This window comes from Pleurodeles waltl, chromosome 1_2 (genome assembly GCF_031143425.1).
Source record: "Pleurodeles waltl isolate 20211129_DDA chromosome 1_2, aPleWal1.hap1.20221129, whole genome shotgun sequence".
Lineage (NCBI taxonomy): Eukaryota > Metazoa > Chordata > Amphibia > Caudata > Salamandridae > Pleurodeles > Pleurodeles waltl.
This window is the reverse complement of record NC_090437.1, coordinates 1,233,773,926-1,233,795,496: the sequence shown is the minus strand read 5'-3', so window position 1 is coordinate 1,233,795,496 and position 21,571 is coordinate 1,233,773,926. Positions and strand designations below refer to the sequence as shown.

General features: G+C 46.2%; 1 protein-coding gene across 2 annotated transcripts in view; it reads right to left on the bottom strand.

Moving 5' to 3' along the window:
• Positions 1–18,906: 18,906 nt before the first annotated feature.
• The window catches only part of THNSL2 (threonine synthase like 2), an 87,253-nt gene continuing 84,588 nt past the window's right edge, over positions 18,907–21,571 (bottom strand). For both annotated transcript variants that reach the window (XM_069204515.1, XM_069204525.1), the window contains one exon: positions 18,907–20,058. In XM_069204515.1, coding sequence (XP_069060616.1) covers positions 19,857–20,058 — 202 coding nt within the window. In that variant the 3' untranslated portion in view covers positions 18,907–19,856. The remainder of the gene's footprint in view (positions 20,059–21,571) is intronic.

The following is a 21,571-nucleotide window of genomic DNA, read 5'->3' as shown; positions in this document are numbered from 1 at the left end:
TAAAATAAAACACCATTGGAAATAAATTTAAACTAAATTAAATTATTTAAAATTGCTGTATGAAAACACATTTTAAATACTAGCACATTATCCCCAACAATAACACACATATCTCACAACTTTGACAGGTATACTTGCAGTCACCAGCAAACAACGTATTATACACAAATGGTGCTCAAATGCTCCAAATCTCTCTAAAGAGTACTAAAATAAATTAATAAATAATGTAATATAAAAAACATGTGTAATATGGTCATATAATGGTCAGGGTTCGGGTAACATTTATAAATCCCTTGGCCTTTGACCTTGTGGTTTATGATGGAATCAGAACCCCTATAAAATACTAAGGGGCAGATTTAAGAGCCCCTAGGGCCTGCTTGTGCCACATTAGCGTTTTTTTTTTTTGCTAATGTGGCCCTACGAGGCCAAAATCGCCATGCCAAATTTACAAAGTGGTGCAATGCATGCATTGCGCCACTTTGTAACCCATTGCACTACATTATGCCTGTGCCAGGCATAATGTATGTAAAGAAGCCGTTCCCCCGTTGGTGGGGGCGAACAAATGGCACAAAGAAATCTAGGAGATTTCTTTGCCTATTTTTTTTTTTTAGCACTTTTAACGCCTGCTTAGAGCAGGTGTTAAAAGGAGCCACACCATTGTTTACAATGGGCCTCAATGGGCTTTGCAGGATTAGCGTCAACATTTTTGATGCTAATCCTGTAAAGCTCCGAACTATTGTCAAAAATTCTGACGCTAGTTCCCTAACTACCGCCATGGTGCACCGTATCTTAGATACGGCGCACACATGGTGGCATTAGGAGGGGGCATTAAGGGGTGCAAGAAAAGTGGTGCTGTACTGGGTGCAGTGCTACTTTTCTTAAATCAGTCCCTAAATTACGTCAGTGTTTTCATAGGAAATGCCTTTTTTTTCATAACCTTGGCACTGTTTGATGAATCTTCAAGAAACTTTCAAAATAAGTGCTCTTTTTTTTACCTAGTTTGTGCCTGGAAAGTTTTGGAGTGATCTGTCAAGAGGGTGCTGAGAAAAAAAAGGAGGGCCCGAACACAAAATTTCCAAGCAGTTTCGATAGACTTCTTTAGACAGGGCTACTGTTAAAAACTGCTGAACGGAATTACACCAAATTAGGCTGGAAGCTACATCTTGGTCCAGAAAGTGTGCTATCTGTGATTTGGTGACAATCCGCAGAGTAGTTTTTGAGAAATTAAAGTTACAAAATGTTTGTATATCTGGACGGTTGGGTTCAAGGGGCTTTCATGAGAGTCCTTCAACCCAATTTTAAAAAATAGAGCGATCTATTTGGCCCAGGGTGTTTTTTAACTTTGGCCACTTTGCTCCCATGGGAGACACACTCCCTTAAGAACAAGCGCTCTGACTGTCTGCCGGCAACATGAGAAAAGTGTTGCTGGCATCCATTACAAGGCTCGGGATCTCAACTCTTTGTTCTAATTTTTTTTTACAAAATAACAATAATATAAGAGGGCAGGGGAGGCAGCAGTACAAAAGAATTCAGCAATTGTCATGATCATGATATGTATATATTGCAAAACTTCTCTGTTGCCCTAGAGAAAAAGAGACACTCGACTGCAAGCTCCAGTATATTTTAATTACTTTCAGAACATGAAACGATGTGTGCCTCCCCTACACGTTTTAGTCTCCTGCCCTTAATCATGGGTTCAAATAGCAATCCTTCAATCTGGTATGGTGGCTGAAGAAGAATTTATACCAATGAGCCATCCAATTGGAACCATTTGTGATGCATTGTGGTCTCAGTAGTTATTTGTAATGTCTCTTGGCCCTTCAGTGAGCTTCCAAATCTGAATAAATAAAGCTGGTCATACTAGTCACCATTGATCTGATTTAAACCCTCCAATGGGTGCACATCGATCATGTTCACTTTTAATATTCGCCCGCCTATTGTCCCATTCATAGCCTTACTTTCAAAGGCAAAATGACCCTCGTAACGCAGACAGTCTGGGTTAGCTGCTGCCACCTTACATTTCTCACAGGCGGTACGGCACCGACTTTAGATGAGGTGGTGCATTCCCAAATGGCTTGCCTCGCCGTGATTGTTGCAAAGCTACTCTTTTGCCCTGGAGAAAAAGAGACACACTCAACTTCAGGCCCCAATATGCTTTAATTGCTGCCCGACCTCCATCGTGGTCGGCCTGAACTTGTGATTTTGTCTCGGTCAAGCACGACCAAATAACCTCAGTTGGCTCTTTGCAATTCTATATTATATTTTCACATAAATCTTTAAAATTGCATATCTTAGGTTCTACCTATTGGATGTTTGTCATTTCGGTCTTGTTTTATTTATAAAATCATCATCTATTTTTCTAACCTAGTATGTTTTCACTGTGTTACTGTAGAAATTGTTGAACAAATCATTTACACATTGCCTTTTAAGTTAAGCCATCCTGCTCTGTGCCAAGCTACCACAAGGTAGTTTAGGTTGTGTTTGACTTACCCTGACTAGGATTGTGGTCCCTACTTGAACAGAGTGCATACCTCTGCCAACTAGAGACCTAATTTCTAACATTGGTGATCAGCAAAGAGGACAGGACCTGTGTTTGTGCAGTGCCATACAACAGCTACGTGTACACTACCCATCCACATTTAAAGACCATTTTGATTTTTTTTCTTCTTCTGCAATTTCCCTGCTTTCCCTGCTTTGGATTTTTAATACATCCTATACATAATGTCTCTCACTAGTTCTACAATTGGAGCCATGGGTAAGCTGGAGAAGTACACAGTTAACCAGTTGAAAAGCTTTTGTAAAGGGATGGGGTACCTGCCCAAGTAGCGACCAAGAAGGTGGAGTTTCAAATGGTGCTGAGAGCCTGGGCGAAGTTCCACTCACAAGAGGATGATGAATTGGGGGAGCCTGTGAATGGCTCTTCTGAGGAGCTACCTGCAGCAGTTCAGTGGGACACCCCTGGATTTGTGCTATCTGTGAGGGCAGGAAGCAGTGTCTCTAGTCATGGCCTGACTCCAGAGGAAAGGTGAGAGGAGAGAGAATTCCAGCTGCAGTTGGCAAAATTAAAAATAGAGGCAGAGACGGAAGCCAAGCTGCAAGAGCTGAAAGGCATGGCAAAAGAGCCTTAGCAGAAAAGAAACTACTTCTGGCTCATGAACTGAGTCTAAAAGAGCTGGAACTCAAGTACAGGCAGGTGGATTCCAGCAGTGATGGCGGCAGCATACATACAGTACCTGATGGAGACAAGAAGGTTTGTATACCCAATGATTTGGGGCCCAGTTATGTGGTGCGAAAGGATATTTGTAAGTGGTTTTCTGCTTATGAAGTTCCACTGAAGGTACACAGGGTTCCTGAAGAGCACTGAGGGGACAGGTCGGTGGAAACAAATGCCAACACTTGGGAGGGATAGAGTTCTAACATTAGAGGCTGGGAACCATACCAAGCACACCCCTATGAAAGCCATCTCACTTGCCAAATTTGGACTGACTCCTGAGAAGTATCACCAAAGATTATGGGACAGCCAGAAGCTCCTCAACCAATCCTGGGTAGATTTCATTGATTACTCCAGTAAGGCACTGAATGGCTGGGTGCGGGGCAGCAAAGTCAATAATTATGTTGGGTTCTACAATTTAATCTTGAGAGCACATGCTCAGCATCTGTTTTAGAGTTGCGCCAGCACTTAGATGACAGTAAGCTGGCTGAGAAGGTACCTGGGAGTGACCCCAAGAAGGGTGGTTCAGGATTCTCCCAAGAGAGTGAGGGGAAGGTTACAGACGACCCAGACAAGTCCCAGAGTAAGAAGGAGGAAAGGGTTCCCATGCCCCATCTGAGACACACTGTGGTGGTTCTTGTGGGCGGTGGCCCAGGGCATCCCATTTCCAACCCAGCTACTTTGAGTGCTCCCAGCTAAAACACAAGCAGGGGAACTCTGTCCAAAGAAATCACCCACTGGTGGGACCTCTACAGGGGAAGTCATTTTGGCCTTAGGGACAAGTAGTCCCCATCAGCAGGTAATAGACCATGCCATACTCTCCCTCAGTTGGGAGAGAGACAGTGATCTGGTGATCCCTGAAGCTGAGAGTCATCACTTCCACCAAGTGGGAGTACATGAGGTCTCAGACAATGCTCTGAGGGACACTGGGGCTAGTCATACCATGAGGAGAGACTAGTTTCCCTGGCGCAGTACTCCTGCCAGGTGTGTAGGGTGACTCCAGCCCATGGGGAGGATTATTTCCACCTTATGCCGTCGTGTCCCTGGAGGGATGATGAAGTGACCCAGAGAAGGGTCATAGTTAGTCCCCAGATTCCCATACACTGCATTCTGGGGAATGAGTAACCACCATGGCAGACCTGGCAGGGGTGTCCCATAAGGGTGCTCTGACAGTTCAGTTGTCTGGAAGTACCACTCCCCAGAGGAGGGTATGGGAGCCCTAATAAAGGGGCAAGGTGAGGGAGGACTCACCCTTGCCCCCCTGTTTATCCCAAGGGTACAGACCCTAGGTTAGAGGACCAGTTGCAGTATCCCACCCCTGAACTGGTGGGAGGTAGAGTGGAGAAAGGTTGCAAGTCACCTGGGGCTACTGCCCCCCATTCTGTGAAACCTCAGAGGTCAGAAAGCCCTGCATGGCCGGGGGCCTGACTCTTAACTGTTGGTTTCTGTCTTTACACACAGAGTTTTTCCTGAGTTAGGGACAGAAGTCAGACCCAAGGGGTGGAACAGGGCACATCATGTTGTTGGCCATGGTGGTACTGTCTGCCTATTGGGATGCATATGTGAACAAATTAAGGTTAAGTGCTTCACAGATGAGGTCCACAGATAAAGAGAAGAGTTGCCCATGGGTAAATGCAGTGGCCCAAGAGAGTATAGACAAAGGGATCCAACTGAGTTCAGAAATGCATAGAACTAGCAAGTGCCCCTGCAGTAGTGGGCCACTGTCTACATTCTATCGCCCTAAGCAGGGAAGTCCATCAAGGTATTGATTAGTCTACCGTGGCTTTAGGCTGGAGGGAATATTTGTTGGAAAATGACCTTCTCTAAGTGTCACCCCAAACATTTTGTGTTCCTCCTCCTATTTTTCTGACCTGTTTGTTGTTGGCTAGGGCTCTGGGCACTGTACTGCTGATAACCAGTGCCAAAGTACATGTGTTTTCTCCCTAAAACATTGTAACATGGGCTCATACCCAATTGGTATATTTATTTACTTGTAAGTCCCTGGTAAAGTGCACTACATATGCCCAGGGCCTGTAAATTAAATGCTACTAGTGGGACTGCAGCACTGATTGTGCCACCCACATAAGTAGACCCTTACCATGACTCAGGCCTGCCATTGCAAGGTCTGTGTGTGCTCTTTCACTGCCATTTCAACTTGCCATTTAAAACTACTTGCCAAGTCTCAAACTCTCCTTCTATTACATATGTCACTCGTAAGGTCAGCCCTAGGTAGCCCAGAGAGCAGGGTGCTATGTAAGTAAAAGGTAGGACATACCTCTATGTTTTACATGTCCTGGTAGTGACAAACAGGCTATTTCATTTTTTACTACTGTGAGAACGCCACCTTGTAAATACGGCCCCTTCACATGCAGCGTGGAAGGGGTGTGCGACGGGTGTTGCTGTGGGTGTTCCACAGCAACACCTATTGCCTTTTGACGCTGCCCAAGATTTACGATATTTCGTAAATCTTAGCCAGCGCCAAAATCTTATGCCACCCCTGGCGCTAGCATGGCGCCACAAGGAGAAATGGGTTAATTTCTACTTGCCTTTGGCTCTATGTGTGCTGCATTTTGCAGCATGCTTAAAGAAAGCAAATCACATTTGAAGATTGTTTTTGTGCAGGAAGGTTTGCCTTCTTCCACATAAACAATCCCCCCACTATGCAGCAATCCTTGTACCATTGCGCAAGGGTGACTGCGTTGGTGCTCGGCAGCAAATTTAGCGCCAGCGCACCGGGAAACACAGGGGCACGCCGTATTCTTGTTAATACAGTGCATCCCTGCATTTCTAAAGTGACGCATCGCGGCGCTGCCAATTTAGGCGCTGCACCACTTTATTGTAAATATGCCCATATGTTCAGCGGGCCCAAGAGGGTCCCTGTAGCTGGCCCACACTCCATTAAGGTCAGTCTGAAATTATGACTTTGTCCAAAACCAGCGTAACCAGATGACCACACTAGGTGCTCTGAGCTTGTATGTGCTATTTTCACCTAAATCTTTCAAATTGCATATCTCAGGATCTACATATTGGACTTTTGTCATTTTGGTCTTGTTTTATTTATAAAATCATAATCTATTTTTCTAACCTGGTGTCTAGTCTTTTTGTGGTGTTTTCACAGTGTTACTGTATGAGTTATTGCACAAATCATTTACACATTACCTTCTAAGTTAAGCCTGTCTGCTCTGTGCCAAGCTACTGGAGGGTGAGCACAGGATAAGAAAATAAGTTACTTACCTGTAATTGTAGTTCTCCAGTATTGGAATCTTTCATAGATTCACATGCTTGAATCATTCCCCGTCGTCGAGATGGGAGTCCCCGGTATAATTTTCACAAGTAATGTCAAGATATGTTGGAAAAGAAAAAATTTGACAGTCTATCAGAGTCATTTTGTGAAAAGGACCAAACCTGAGCCTCCACCAATCAGGCGACAGCACCCTTCAGAACACTCCTGAGAGAAGCTCCAGCACCTCAGATTTTCCAAGCACAAGTGCGTACAATATATTAAACAGAAAAAGAAAGACAGAAAGAGGTGAAGTGAGCTTCTCCGGGGAGGCGGGTGGGTCGCATGTGAATCTATGAAAGATTCCAATACTGGAGAACTACAGTTACAGGTAAGTAACTTATTTTCTTCCTCCAGTATTGGAACTTTCATAGATTCACATGCTTGAATCAGAGTAGAGAGCAATAGCTATGCACATTGCAATATGACAACATCTTCAATGGAAAAACACTTTGACACACAAAATCTTATTATCATCCTGCATATATATATATGCAACTATATAAGTATACACCATATATACATATATATATATATAAAGATATACATGTACAGATACATGACGAAATACCAAGAGACACAGTAAAAAATTATTATAAGACACTACTGTAACATGACTGTTGTCTTCAAACCCGACCATTTATGTGTTTGTCATAATATTCTGTTATCTTTGTATACCTTTCTGTATTTTTTTTTTTTTTTAATATAAACAATGTGCATACCTGTTCTAGGATGGAGGGATGTAGGAGAGATGGCTCACCTTCACCTGAAGAGATTCCGGAGAACCGCCTGGCCTACTGCTACCTCTCCCTGAGATAGAGATTCCAAGCAGTAGTGCTTCGTGAAAGTATGACAGCTCTTCCATGTTGCTGCCCTACAAATGTCTTGTAGTGGTACTCCGGCAAACAGTGCCGCTGACGATGACACTGCTCTTGTAGAATGAGCATGCACAGGTGATTGCAAAGGTTTGCCCGCTGCTTGATGGCAGAAGCGAATGGCTGAGGCGATCCATCTGGAAATACTCTGCTTGGATAGTGGGTACCCCTTCCTAGGAGCACTGTATGCTACAAATAACTGATTAGAGCGTCGAAAAGTTTTAGGGGGTTATTCCAACTTTGGAGGAGGTGGTAATCCGTCCCAAATGTGACGGATTTACCACCAGCCGTATTACGAGTTCCATAGGATATAATGGACTCGTAATACGGCTGGTGGTATATCCGTCACTTTACCGTCACTTTTGGGACGGATTACCACTTCCTCCAAAGTTGGAATAACCCCCTTAGTCCTGTCCTAATAAAATTGAACACATCTTTTAACGTCTAAGGAGTGTAATGCCCTCTCAGCCGGAGTAGATGGTTGAGGAATAAAAGATTTGAAGACTAAAGGTTCGTTCATGTGAAAGTCTGACGGAACCTTTGGAATAACATGCGGGTTAGTGCGCATTAGCAGTCTGTCGTGTTTAAGCTGTAGGAATGGCTCTTGGATGGAAAGCGCTTGCACCTCGCTGACCCGCCTAGCTGATGTAAGAGCTACCAATAAGGCAACCTTCCAAGACAAGAACTTGAGGGAAGCACAATGGATCGGCTCAAACGGATGCTTCATCAGTTGTGCTAAGACAATATTCAGATTCCACGAAGGAGGTGGTGGTCTGAAAGGAGGGTAAACCCTGAAAAGCCCCTTCAAAAATCTCTTAATCAGCCGAGAAGAGAAGAGTGAGGGTGTGTCATCTGAACGTCTGTATGCAGCTATAGCTGCTAAGTAAACTTTAATGGACAAGTGTGCTATGCCAGATTGAGCTAGCTGTAACAGATACAGTAGTATTTCCTCTGGTGGTGAGACTAGAGGGTCAATCTGTCGATGATGACACCAAGCACAGAATCTTTTCCATTTACACTGATACGTCTTGTTAGTGCTATCCGCTCTGGCTTTTGACAAAATATCCCTGCAGTCCTGCGGGATATTCAAATGCGCGAATTCTCTGTGGTGAGGAGCCAGGCTGATCAACACATTGACTGCGGATCGGGGTGCCAAACCTGGCCGTTGTTCATTGTCAGTAATTGAGGTGATGGTTCCAGCAGAATATGAGGCTTGATTGACAGAAGGAGAAGTTCCGCGAACCAATGTTGACGTGGCCAGTATGGAGCTATCAGTATCAGAGTGCACGGCTCCGTTTTCATCTTCGTGAGGACCCTTGGGATCAACGGAATGGGAGGAAAGGCGTAAGCAAAGATGTCTGACCAGACTATGGAAAACGCATTCCCCCAAGATCCCTTCTGGTGATGCCAACTTGCGAAGAACCGGCATTTGGCATTGTCTTTGTTCGCAAACAGGTCTACCGTTGGTGTTCCCCACAGGGAAAAAATATGGTTCAGTACTGTCTGGTCTAGCTCCCACTCGTGGCAGTCCGATTTCTGCCTGCTGAGTGCATCTGCTGTCTTGTTGTTTATTCCAGGCAAGTGTACCGCTGATAGTGTGATGCCTTGGTGCGAGGCCCAGTTCCAGATCGCTTGGGCTTCCCTGGAGAGAGTGAGAAATCTTGTGCCTCCTTGTTTGTTGAGATAGTGCATCGTAGTGGTTTTGTCCGTTCTTATTACCACTTGCGATCCTGAGATCCTGGGGAGAAACGCTTGTAAGGCCAGGTGCACTGCTCTGAGCTCCAGCCAATTGATATGCATTGATGCCAGATGCGGTGGCCATTTGCATTTATTTGCAGATCCTGTAACACCGCTCCCCAGCCTTCCAGTGAGGCATCCGTTGTTATGGTCCACGGGGCTGGTTGCTGTAGAAACGAAAGGCCGATTGATAGATGATGCCTTTGAGACTACCATCTCAGAGTTCTGAGCATTATCGGAGTTATTCGTATCTGGTCTTCGAAAGTGCCTGATACTTGGAGCCATTGACGATTTAGTTGCTCTTGTAAGGGGCGCATCTTCAGCCGACACAGAGGTACCAGAGGTATGCATGAAGACATCATGCCCAACAGCGACTTGAACAGACGGACAGTAACCTTTCTTCTTCTCTGTATGGAACTTACTAGAGTCAGTAATCTTTGTTGCCTCTCTAACGTGGGACATGCCATGGTGGATTCTGTGTTCAGTCTTGCTCCTAGAAAGATAATATTGCGTGCTGGTAGATGGTTGGACTTCTCCCAGTTGATTGGGAATCCGAGATTGGTTAGTAAGGAAACGCACTTTTTTGTTGACTTCTGCGCTCCTGCGTAAGTCTTAGCCTTTATCAACCAATAGTCTAAGTATGGAAAAACCTGGTGCTTTCTCCTTCTGAGAAAGGCTGCGATTGGTGCTAGACATTTGGTAAATATTCTTGGGGCTGATTTCAGTCCGAAAGGAAGGACACGGTATTGATAATGGCTCCCGGCTACGGTGAATCTCAAGTATTTTCTGTGGGCAGGGTGGATGGGTATGTGGAAGTATGCGTCTTTCAGGTCTAGTGAAGACATAAAATCTCCCGGATTGAGATGCAGAAGGACATCTTGCAAGCTGATCATTCGGAACAATTGCTTTTTTAGGTAGACATTTAGTTCCCTTAAATCGAGGATCGGCTTCCAATCCTTCCACTTTTTCCGAATGAGGAAGAACCTGGAATAAAATCCTGTTCCTCGTTGAGCCCGAGGGACCTTCTCTATAGCTCCCTTGAGAAGCATCTTGTCGATCTCCTTTTTGAGTTGTTGAGGGTATCTTGAAGGAGTCCTGTGGGGGGGGTTGGAGGGAGGTATCTGGATAAATTCTAAAGTATGGCCCTGTTTCACTAATTGTAGAACCCACTTGTCTGACGTAATGGTTTGCCATTGATTGAGGAATAAAGATATCCTCCCGCCCAGAGTGACAGGAGGCGGACTGGACGTAGCCGGAGCCTTGAGAGCATCAGGTTCTACGAGCCGAATCTTTGGCCGGGCGGGTTGAACTTCCCCGGCCGCCAGATCTACTATAGGCTGGTTGTGGTGGCTGCCTTTGCGAGTAGTATGGACGATATTGCTGTGAAGATGATGGATAGGTGGAATACCTGTGTTGTTGATATCCTCCTCTATATGAGGGTTGGCCACGCCCTCTAGGACGAAAGGACGGTTTTCGGTATTGCAGGGTCCCTAATGACCTTGCCGTGTCCGTGTCCATTTTGATGGATTGTAGGGCTTCATCCACATGTTTCCCAAATAGCGCCTGGCCATCAAAAGGTAAGTCCAAGATTTTATTTTGAACTTCTGGGCGAAACGAGGTGGCTTTAAGCCAGCCTTGCCTTCTTAGCACTGCTGCACCTGCGAGTTGTCTAAAAGCAGTGGTCGCTATATCCATTGCACAGTCTATAAGCTCTGCAGACGTGCGTTGACCTTCTTGTACCGTTTTATTTGCCTCCGATCTCGCATCTTCCGGCAGTTGGGTAATATAAGGTGCAATGTCCGCCCAAAGCTGTCTGTCGAACCTAGCTAGAATAGCCAATGAGTTGGCAGCTCTAACTATTAGGCTAGCCATAGAAGAAAACCTTTTCCCTATGTTATCTAGCTGTCTACCCTCCTTGCCTGGGGGTGCGGAAATCGGGGCAGAAGGATTCTTCGATCTTCTTTGAGCTGCCTGAGCTACCACTGAATCCGGAGGAGGATGTCCTGTTAAGCATGTTGGTGCATCATCAGGAGCTTTGTATTTTTTATCCAGGCGCGGCAGCACTGCCGTGACTGTAGCTGGATTATTCATGACTTTAAGGCCCTCCTCCCACAGGCAGTTTACCATCGGAATAGAGCGCACAGACTTCTGAAAGGGCTCTTTAAAATCATACAGGAAACAGTCTGTTTGCTTTGTAGGTAATGGTAATGCAAAACGCTTGGCTGCTCTCTCTAGAAGATTGTGAAATCCTCCAATATCTTCTAGTGGGGATTTCACCTTCGATTGAGAAGGAGAAGGAGGAGCAGGGATAATGTATTCATCCCACTCTGAGTGAGTGTCCATGAGCTCCCCTTCTTCCTGATCCCCTTCTGAAATGTCAGTGTCCTGAGGAATTGTCATGTCCAGAGTGGCCACATTTGTGAGATGTAAGGACGTTGGCCTCTGATGCGGAGTAGAAACACCAGAAATAGGCGATGGAGGAGGTTGTTCTCCTTGAGGAGGAAACCTTCTGTTGTAATCCACTAACATCGCTCTGAGGTCAGTTAGCAGGGAGGAAGGAATAAACGCTCCCTGTTGATATTGCTGTTGATCTGAGTAAAGCTGGGGATCATAAACGTCTTCATATTCCTCTTCTTCCTGGTACTTTACATTCAGCTGGGATGGACTGTTCCAAATGGCCCCTCGTCATCTGAGTCTTCGTCTCCCTCCAAAAGACGTACTGGCACAAGGGAGGACACCTTACTAGGTGATGTGTGGGTTGGCGTCAGCTTTTCTACACTTTTCAGATGTTTTTCCCTCGTCGACGGTGTCGTCGACGATGTCGTCGATGACGTATAAATATACTCCGTCATGGACGGTGCCGTCGACGCTGGACGCACGGTTATTTTAATAGCAGAAAGTCTCGCCGACGAGTCTACCGTCGACGAAGTCGTCGACGACGGTAGGGCTGACACTGACATCAGCGCCGTCGACGATGACGAGGTGTAGACTGTCGACGACGCTGATGTCGTCGCTGCAGTTCTCGTCGACGGTGGGGTACTTGTTCTCGTCGACGATGTTGCCGGTGGAGCCGTCAACGGTGTAAAGCCAGAAGCAGATGTCGTCGCCGTAAAGGCACTCACCGAAGGTACCGTCGACGGAAGCCTTTTTTCCAGTCACAGAGGATGGCTTCTTGAAAGGCACAGATGGTGGAACAGATGAAGACTTCCTGTGCCTCTCAGAACTGGAAGAATGGCTTTTCCCCTCTTTACTGGAAACTTGCTTTGGGGAAGAAGATGGGCTGCGACCCTTATAAGACCGTGAAGTAGTCTTTTTGAGGGCCTTCCTTGAGAGTTGTGAGGGAGATCTAGAGCGTGATCTCGCCCTTTTAGATGATCTCTTAGATGTTGATGATTCCTCACTCTCAGAATCAGAAACTGGATCCTTCCTATGTTTTAGTTTCTGAAGCCATATTATTAATCTGCCTTCCCTGTCTTTTAAGGTTTTAGAAGAAAAAGTACGGCAAATCTTACAGTCTTTAGCTGAATGATCTGGGTAAAGGCAGTAAATGCAGTCCTGGTGAGGGTCTTCAGAATGAAGCCTTTTCTTTCCACAAGTCTTCTCTTTGTCAGACATAGTTGAAAAATAGCTGACAAATCAAGTTAAATCAGTTTCTCAGAGAGAAAATAGTTGAAAAAAGGTGTGAAGACAGAGCAGAGCTCTGAGGAGACTCCCTAGCACGACGTGTGGTAGAAAATCTGAGGTGCTGGAGCTTCCCTCAGGAGTGTTCTGAAGGGTGCTGTCGCCTGATTGGTGGAGGCTCAGGTTTGGTCCTTTTCACAAAATGACTCTGATTGACTGTCAAATTGAAGAGGCCTAAGGCCTTTTTTCTCTGTCAACATATCTTGACATTACTTGTGAAAATTATACCGGGGACTCCCATCTCGACGACGGGGAATGATTCAAGCATGTGAATCTATGAAAGATTCCAATACTGGAGTAATTTAGGTTGTGTTGTGACTTACCCTGACTAGGATTGTGGTCCCTACTTGGATAGGATGCATACCTCGGCCAACCAGCGACCCAATTTATAACCGAGCATGTTTGTTTTGTACAATTACACCCATTAGAAGGACACAGTTAGTACAAAATTAGGTAGAAAAGTAATATGGTAGTTACCAGCCACTATGTAAACTATCAAACCAACGAATACACTCATTGGATGATGTAATCAATGATGCCATTTGAGATATCATCAATGATGTCATCAATGATGTCATATAACATGTCATGGGTGATGCAATATGTGAGGTCATAAACAGGGCATGGCGGGGGCGCATGTGATAGTTCTGCTAACTATAACTGGTGAATTTCTTTTTTTTTTTGTTTCCAACGTTAACGTCACTAAGATAGTCACCTACCTATAACTTCATTATTATATATACACATATATATATAATCTCAATACCCTACTTCTATACTCACCCATTTTAAATCTAAAATAACTGTACTGGAAAATTAAGGATCCAAAGTTAAGTGACCACATTTTGCACCAAGTATCAACACTGCAAGGCTTTCAATGGTGGAACCTGACTGGTAAATTGAAGCTGGGTGACGTATGTGATGTTTTAAAAAAAAAAAATAATAATAATTCAACCTTTTTTACAGCTATCAGATACGTAGTTATTAACAAATCAATTCACACATTAATTTTATAGCCTGTTAAAAGAATATATCACTTTATCTCTTCAATCAATTAAACAAGGTTCACATTAAAATTTGAAATACATATTTAATACATATGTGCAACTTAGTCCTTCTTTACCCTTTTTTCATTAAGGACATCTTTCATCGATCAGGACAGCTGATTTTTCAACCACCACACAGTTTATTTAATCCTGGAACCAAACCTCCTATTACTTCATAGAAGACAGCACTTTTGACCTCAAAACCTCCTCCAGGTCAATTTCCTGCATCAATCTGTAATGTTGCACAAACATAGAAAGTATATCCCAAGTTGCAGCCTTACAAACCAAAGATGCACCCTGAGCCTCTGCAAAGGAAGTAGACATGGCTAGAGTAGATCTATCTTTCACCACAACTGGACATGGAGTTCCTACCTCTCTATATGCCAAAGCAACCAGAGACCTGATTCACCTACTCAGAGTCTAAATGGAAGGTTTAGAACGCTTCCCAGCAGGCCCAAAATTCACAAACAAAGAAGAAGAAATCCTGAAATCAGAAATTCTATCCAAATAAATCAGAATAGCCCACTTAACATCCAAAGAATGCAACTCCACCCCCTCCGGGGAGAAGGATTAGGCTGAAACACTGGTAAAATAACCCCCTTCTCTCTGTGAAATACTGAATTTACTTTAAGGATGAAAGAAGGGCCAGGACGTAAAATTACCCTGTCCTCGAACACCTTAAAGAAGGGATGCCTTACTGATAAGAAACCCAATCCCTAACCTCCTCCCTGAAATAACTGCAACCAGGAAGACACTTTTTAAGGTAAGTAATCTCAAATGCACCCTCTCAAGAGGTTCAGAAGGAGACTTCTGAAACACCTTCATGAATAAAGAAAGATCCTAAGGCGGGCACACCGGCCTTGCTGGAGGTTCGAGATTCAGAAATCCCTTAAAAATCCTTTGGGCTAGCCCATATAAAATACCACAAGACATCCGAAAAGCCCTAATGTCTGCCAACCTTTAATTGCAGGGCAAAATCATCCCGCAGGAAATCCAACACCTTCACCAGCTCAACTGATTGTGGGACTAAATAGTTGTACACCATTTCTAAAAAGTGACCCAATGTCTAGAATAAGAAGAAAGAGTGGAGGTTCTCCTGGAGACCTGAATGGAAGCCACCCTCTAAGAGACCGCCTTTACCTTTAGCCCTGCCCTTTCAATCTTCGAGCCTTCAGCTTGAGGGTCCTGAAGGCAAGGAAGTGCTAAGGGGAAGGGACTACTGCAAGATGGAACTCCTCGCTGATCCTCATTGTCATTATCAGATGGTACCAGGCAGAGCTGAAGCTACAAGTATCACAACTAATTCCTCCTGCTCCAACCTGATCAAGAACCTCAGAAGATGAGGGAAAGATGGATAGGATCCTGTCCAAGGCAAGACAGGACATCCTTCCTCCCTAACCCTCGAACAGAACCGGGGAAGAAAGGCATTCTGGGCTGTTGTGAAAAAATCTGCGACTGGGGCCCCCCACTGCTGACAAATCCTGCTAAATGTTTGCCTGGACAGACAAAAGTGTTGAGAGGAGGGAATTTCCCACTCATTCTATCTGGTCTGACATTCAGCTTCTCCTGAATGTAAATCGCTCGCTCTCATCTCCAGTAAGATGTCCTGTGCCCACAGAAAGATCTGATCAGAGATCCTCAACAGTGCTGGAGATCTTGTACCCCTTGTTTGTTCATATAAGAGTTGGCTGTGTTGTTTTCTGTCCATACCAGGACACTTTTGCGCCTCAACATGGGAGCAAATGCAAGCAGAGCCACATGAATCACTTCCAGCTCCCTCCAGTTGAAGGACCTCAACTGCTGCACCCTGGATCACGGGCCATGTACTTGCTGCGCACCAATCCAAGCTCCCCAACCCGCTGTGCCTGCACCAGTTGTCAAGATGATCAGTTTTCTAGTGCATTAAGCTGAACTCCTTCCTAATGTCAGAAGACGTCACCCACCAAGAAAGCTCCTATCTCATTACCGTTATCATCGGAACCCTTACAGTCAAATCCTGATATACCGGGGACCAATGGTCCAGAATGTGGCTCACCACCCTGTTCAGATAGAACCTGACCCATGGTACCAGAAAAATTGTCACTGCAAGATCGCCCTGCACCTGCATCTGCATCCAGTCTGCTGTAGTTGGGTTGTCCTGCACCATCAACGCCAACAAATGTGAGTGAATATTGTTGATCCTCTTTTCTGTCAGCAAAATCAATCCTGTGCTGGCTAGAAACCTTGCGCCAATGAAAGCCTGGTCCTGAACAGACACCAGATGGGACTTCTTCTGATTCACCAGAAACCCATGATGTTCCAGTACTTCAAGTACTCTCCTGTCATGAGCTACAGAGGTCTCCGGGGAGGATGAGAACACCAGACAGTCGTTGAGATATGGAAGGAATGTGATGCCCTCCTGACACAGAACCCCCACCAGAGGAGCCAGGACTTTTGCAAAGACCCTTGGTGCTGACATTCGACCGAAGGGCAGCACCTGAAAGTGCAAACCGCAGAAATCTCTAGTGAAGTCTGTAAATGGGGACTTGAAGGTGACATTCTGCAAATCGATGGTGGTCAGAAAGTCACCTTTTGACACCAAAGGAATAACTTGCTGCAAGGATAGCATTCTGAAATGGACGGTCTTTACCCTTCAGTTCACTCCTCTTAGGTCCACCAGAAACAGAATAGAGCAAACTCCTTCACCCCTTTCTGGTGCCGGAACCACAACAATTGCCCTTTTCTTCAAGAGGGACAGAACACCAGACCACAAAGCCTCTCTTTTTACTGGATCCCTGGGAACAGAGGTAGGGAGAGTGCCGAAACCAGAGGTTTTTGAATGAACTCAATCATATATGGTTTATGTTCTTCTAACATGATCCAAAATCTGGACCCATTCCTCTCTTGAAATGTACTTCCCATAAATCGACGTATTATGACCCTTCTGCACTGAATCTGAGGAAGTACCCTGAATCTCTCCACTTAGGCCCTCATTCTGACCTTGGCGGTCGGCGGAGAGGCGGCGGTCGGACCGCGAACAGACCGGCGGTATTAAAAATGGCATTCTGACCGCGGCGGTCACCGCCGCGACCGACCGCCACTTCCCCACTCCGACAGCCACGGCGGTCATGACCGACGGGCTGGAGTCTGCGCACTCCGGTCCGGCGGTCGACCCAAGACCGCCAACGCTATCATGACCCTGCTTACCGCCGCGGTTTCTTGCGTTCGGGAACCGCCATGCGAACCATGGCGGTAGGCACTATCGGGGCCAGGGAATTCCTTCCCTGGCACTGATAGGGGTCTCCCCCACCCCCCACTGCCCCCCCGAGTCCTCCCCCCACACCCTCCACCCCCCTGCCACCCCCCAGAGGTGGTACGAACCCCCTCCCCACCCCCACCCCGACATGCACATACATGCACCCCGACATGCACACACCCCCAACATGCACATATACACACCCCCTACACACACACATACACAACGGGGACACATACCCGCACACATACATGCCGACATGCGCACCCGCCGAACTACACACATTGCCCATAGGCACAGCAGCAATCCCCGCCCGCATGCACGCACTCACACACCCCCTCTACACACTCACACGCACACCCCCATGCACGCACACATCACACAACACCCCCCCACCCCCTCCCCTCACGGACGATCAACTTACCTTGTGCGTTGGTCCTCCGGGAGGCGACGGGAGCCATAGGGACGTGACCGCCAACAGAAGACCGCCAACAGAAGACCGCCACACAGAAATGTGGGTCGTAATTCTGGGGGCGGTGTTCTGCTGGCGTGGCGGTGGAGGTTGACCAGTCTCCACTTTCCCGCCGACCGCCAGTGTGGCTGCTGGCGGTATTCCGGCGGAACGCTCCCAGCGGTCGGAATACGCGCAGCGGCATACCGCCGCGGTCGGCGGTCTTTACCGCGGCGGTAACTCGGCGGTCTTGCGAAAAGACCGCCAAGGTCAGAATGAGGGCCTTAGTCTGGAAGACCCCACTTTTTTTTCTTCTTCTTATGCTTGGCAGCCAAGGCCTTAGCAACTGCCACCTCAGTCATGGACTGGACCTGGGCCTCAGTCAAACACACCGGACTGGTAGGGGACTTATCCCAGGGGTTCTTAGGTCTCTGTGCCCCAGGCAGGCTCCCCTCAGAGTCAGAAGAGAAGGAAATCATCTCCCTCCTCTACACACACTTCTTGCTCTCCATAGCATAAAAACATGCCGTGCACCATGGAAGCAAATTCACAAATGACAGAAACTAGGGATCCTTCAATACCCCTGTTCTGCCAAGCATAATGCAATAAATGAAACATTAGAATAAAAGTGCATTCAGGGGTTTCCAATATTCAAGGCGCTACTGCAACCCCACTGTAATCAAGCTCAAACAGCCCAGCTGCGTAGATAAAGGACAACATTGACTATGAGCCGCCCTGCGACCCTTCATGTGCAAAAATGAATTGCCAGCTTACGCCCCATGAGCTCAGGAGACATCTGCCCCTACCTTTCAGTCTTCCTCAGTGCTTCCATTCCACAGAGTCCTAACGTCACCCCGTCCGGACTCAGGAGGACCTTACCCCGGCTGTGAGGCACTCCCTGGGGCCAAGCATTGCTGAACAGAAGCCCACCTGCAAATCTCCTTAGCGCGCTATGTCCTAGAACACACGTAGACTCCTGCACCTCCCCATTGCAGGCACTCCGCAGCGTGCTGTGGGCATGTCACCACAAATTTCCAATAAAGCAGCACACCCACCACAAACAAACTTGGTGTGCGGCAAGAGAAATGAAGAAGGAGCCAAAAGTGTCCTGCGGCTTTCCACAATGAAGAAAAGGTCAGATGTTCAAGCAAAAATAGTGCTGCAGCTGCAACTAAGTGGCGACCTCCTGGGGGTCTCCAAGACACACTAAAGCAGTGTTCCCCAACCCCCGGGCCGCGGACCGGTGCCGGTCCGTGGATCAATCGGCACCGGGCCGCCCGAGGAACTTCAACTTCATTTCACTGTGGCGGGTGGCCGAGGCGCAGAGCATTGCGCCCTCCCAAGCGGGCCACGGAAAAATTATCCAACATTTACCGGTCCGCGGCGATAAAAAGGTTGGACAACACTGCACTAAAGCAGGAGGCTGTGAGGGGGAGAAGGGCTTTTCAACTTTTGGAAGGGGAACTGGGTGTGTCTGTGAGGCGCGGCGGCCTCATTAGGTAATTAATGAGGGAAAAAACGTAACAAGGAGGTAATGTTATTAACACGATTAGCTACTACTATAGTGTCCGTTTTGTAGTCCATGCTTAACAGTTTGATCGGTCTTAGGAGGGTTCCATTGCTGGTTTGCCTGGTTTTAAAAAGTTTATAACAACCTCTTTCTGAAAAAGATGGGAGAGCCAAGGTGTTTTTCAACACCAAGGTTGGCAGTCATGTTAAACACATTTTTTCGCATGCGATCACTGAACTCTCTGGGCGCATGTATCAGCGGCATGGCACCCAGAATAAAAAAGAAGTAAAAAATGCACATACACCTGGCAGAACAACCTGTGCTTCCATAAGGCATTTGTTATACAAATTTTCCCCTTCTTTATGAAAAGGAAAAATAGGCTTGGGGGGGACCAGACCAAGTCAACTACAGAGCTCAAAAGTCCCACTTCTATAATATATACAGCTTAGGCTTGCACTTGGGACGAATGGGGTATTCTGAAGGCCCTCCCAGAGTTTATTCCCTTAGAAGCAGAACTTGACATGGAAGCATTGCAAGTATATAAAATTATAAATGTTAATTCACCAAGTCCCTTCGTCATGAATCTACCCATTCTTGACTCAGACATCCATCCTTCTGAGTTTGGTAAATAAATGTGGCAATTGTAACATATTATTTATAGCCTCTAGAAATAAAATGAATTTTAGCATGAGACACTATATAAAACATTATTATTCATCACATAAAATCATTATGTCTTCATTGTTCAGTGTGCGTGCTTTAATCTGAGATGGTTCTATTTTAGGAAAGGCTTTTGATCATTTTTCCTGTTGAAGACCAATATGAGCTGATTATGCCTGTCTTTTCTGATAAATATCTTCTATTTTGTCTCTTAGCATTTGCTCCCAGTCATCCTCTCTCTCCAGTGGGATGGATCTTGTCTCCATGTTTTCCAGTGCTTTGATCTCTGGGGGCACTTCCGGGGTCAGCTTGGCCCGCCGCACCACATCCTGGAATTTGGCTGCTGAAGCCGGTGCCAGGCAGCACGTGGGACTGGAAGAGAAGAAAACAGAAGAATCAGTCAGCAAACGGCCATAAATACCAATTAAAAATAGTCATTCCCTAGGGCAAATGCAGATCTCCCAACACTATCTACCACTTCATATTCTGCCATGCTGTGGCCATGCTAGAACTGCGCAGACACTTAACATACTAAAATTATAGATCCAGGTATGCATAATCCCTTCAAGGGATACCTACTTTAGAGGATGAACTGGCTAAGGTGGCAATCTGGCAAAGCGCTGGGAGGCATACTCCCACATGCCATGGTCAACCTCTTGGCCAGCCACACCACAGGTTACTGTCACCAGCCGCGCTGGAGCCAAACACAACTCAGACATGCGGTACTCAATGCAAGTGAATAGCCGGCAGTGGTAATGATCACAGCCTCTACTGCACATATGCAACTGTGTGAAAGGAGCCTTACTCACTGCATTGGCCGGCCACTCATTGAGAGCCAGCACAAGGGCCGCACCTGCAGGCCACAGAGCTCCCACCTCCTGAGCACGTGGCAAATCTCAGTTGTCCAGACAGTGGACTGGTTGAGGGGAGATTAGTATGCTCCCCCCTGGTCCTGGAGAGAGTGGAGGGGTTTGAGAAGCACTTCTGCCTACATCCCCTGCCGCCCACAGCTGTGGTTTTTCACAGTACGGGTCTGCACACTGTTCCAGACCCGATAATTTTGGGCCCCGGAATACCTGACCAATTGTGGGGACACTACACCGGGCAACTAGTAATAAGGGCCCTTAATATGTGGTCCTTTTCTGACCTACGCAGGCTTTATGTTTTAAAAAACATATAGGTGCAACAGTTTTTTGCAAGAATTAGTATGGGGATGAAACTGGATGTGCCGTTTTCTCAGGAGTTTACTGTGAAACCGGAAGTGTGCAGTGCTTGCTATATTTTCCTCACAATTTTGTGAATATTGTGAGTATGCAATATTTAATGATATGTGCAAGGCCTGATTTTCATGCAAAACCAGAAATGCAAAGACCTTTGTGGCATATTTGTATTTTTTAAAAGTATTTATGACAAATATTGATGGCAGCAAAAAAAAGTATTCATTGCTATTTTGTGTACCCGTTGTGCAGAGCAGTAGCCTAACTAGCATTTTTGCACTCACTACTCCTTTAAGGGGCACAGCTGCATTAACTCGAAAAAGGCTGGGCAGCTTCTGCCAAGACAGAATTATGGAAAATGCTGCCCTGCCCGATTCACAAGGTGTCGAAGTGGTAACAAACCAGAACACGTCTGCTGTGCACTGGTCATGGTTTATGTATGTACGGGTGCAGTGCTTTAAGTGGCATGAAAAAAGTCAGGGGTCTCTATAAGAGAGTGGCCACAGAAGCGTAATTAGCGATCCTTAAGCAAGTCATGGTCGATTAAATTATGGGATTGACCCATCATATTTTCCTATACTAATCCACCACTAATTCCTTTTGGGTTCCAGAGTAGCGTACCCCTGATTCGACGCCTCGTCAGGGGTAGTAAGCGCTATATAAATACT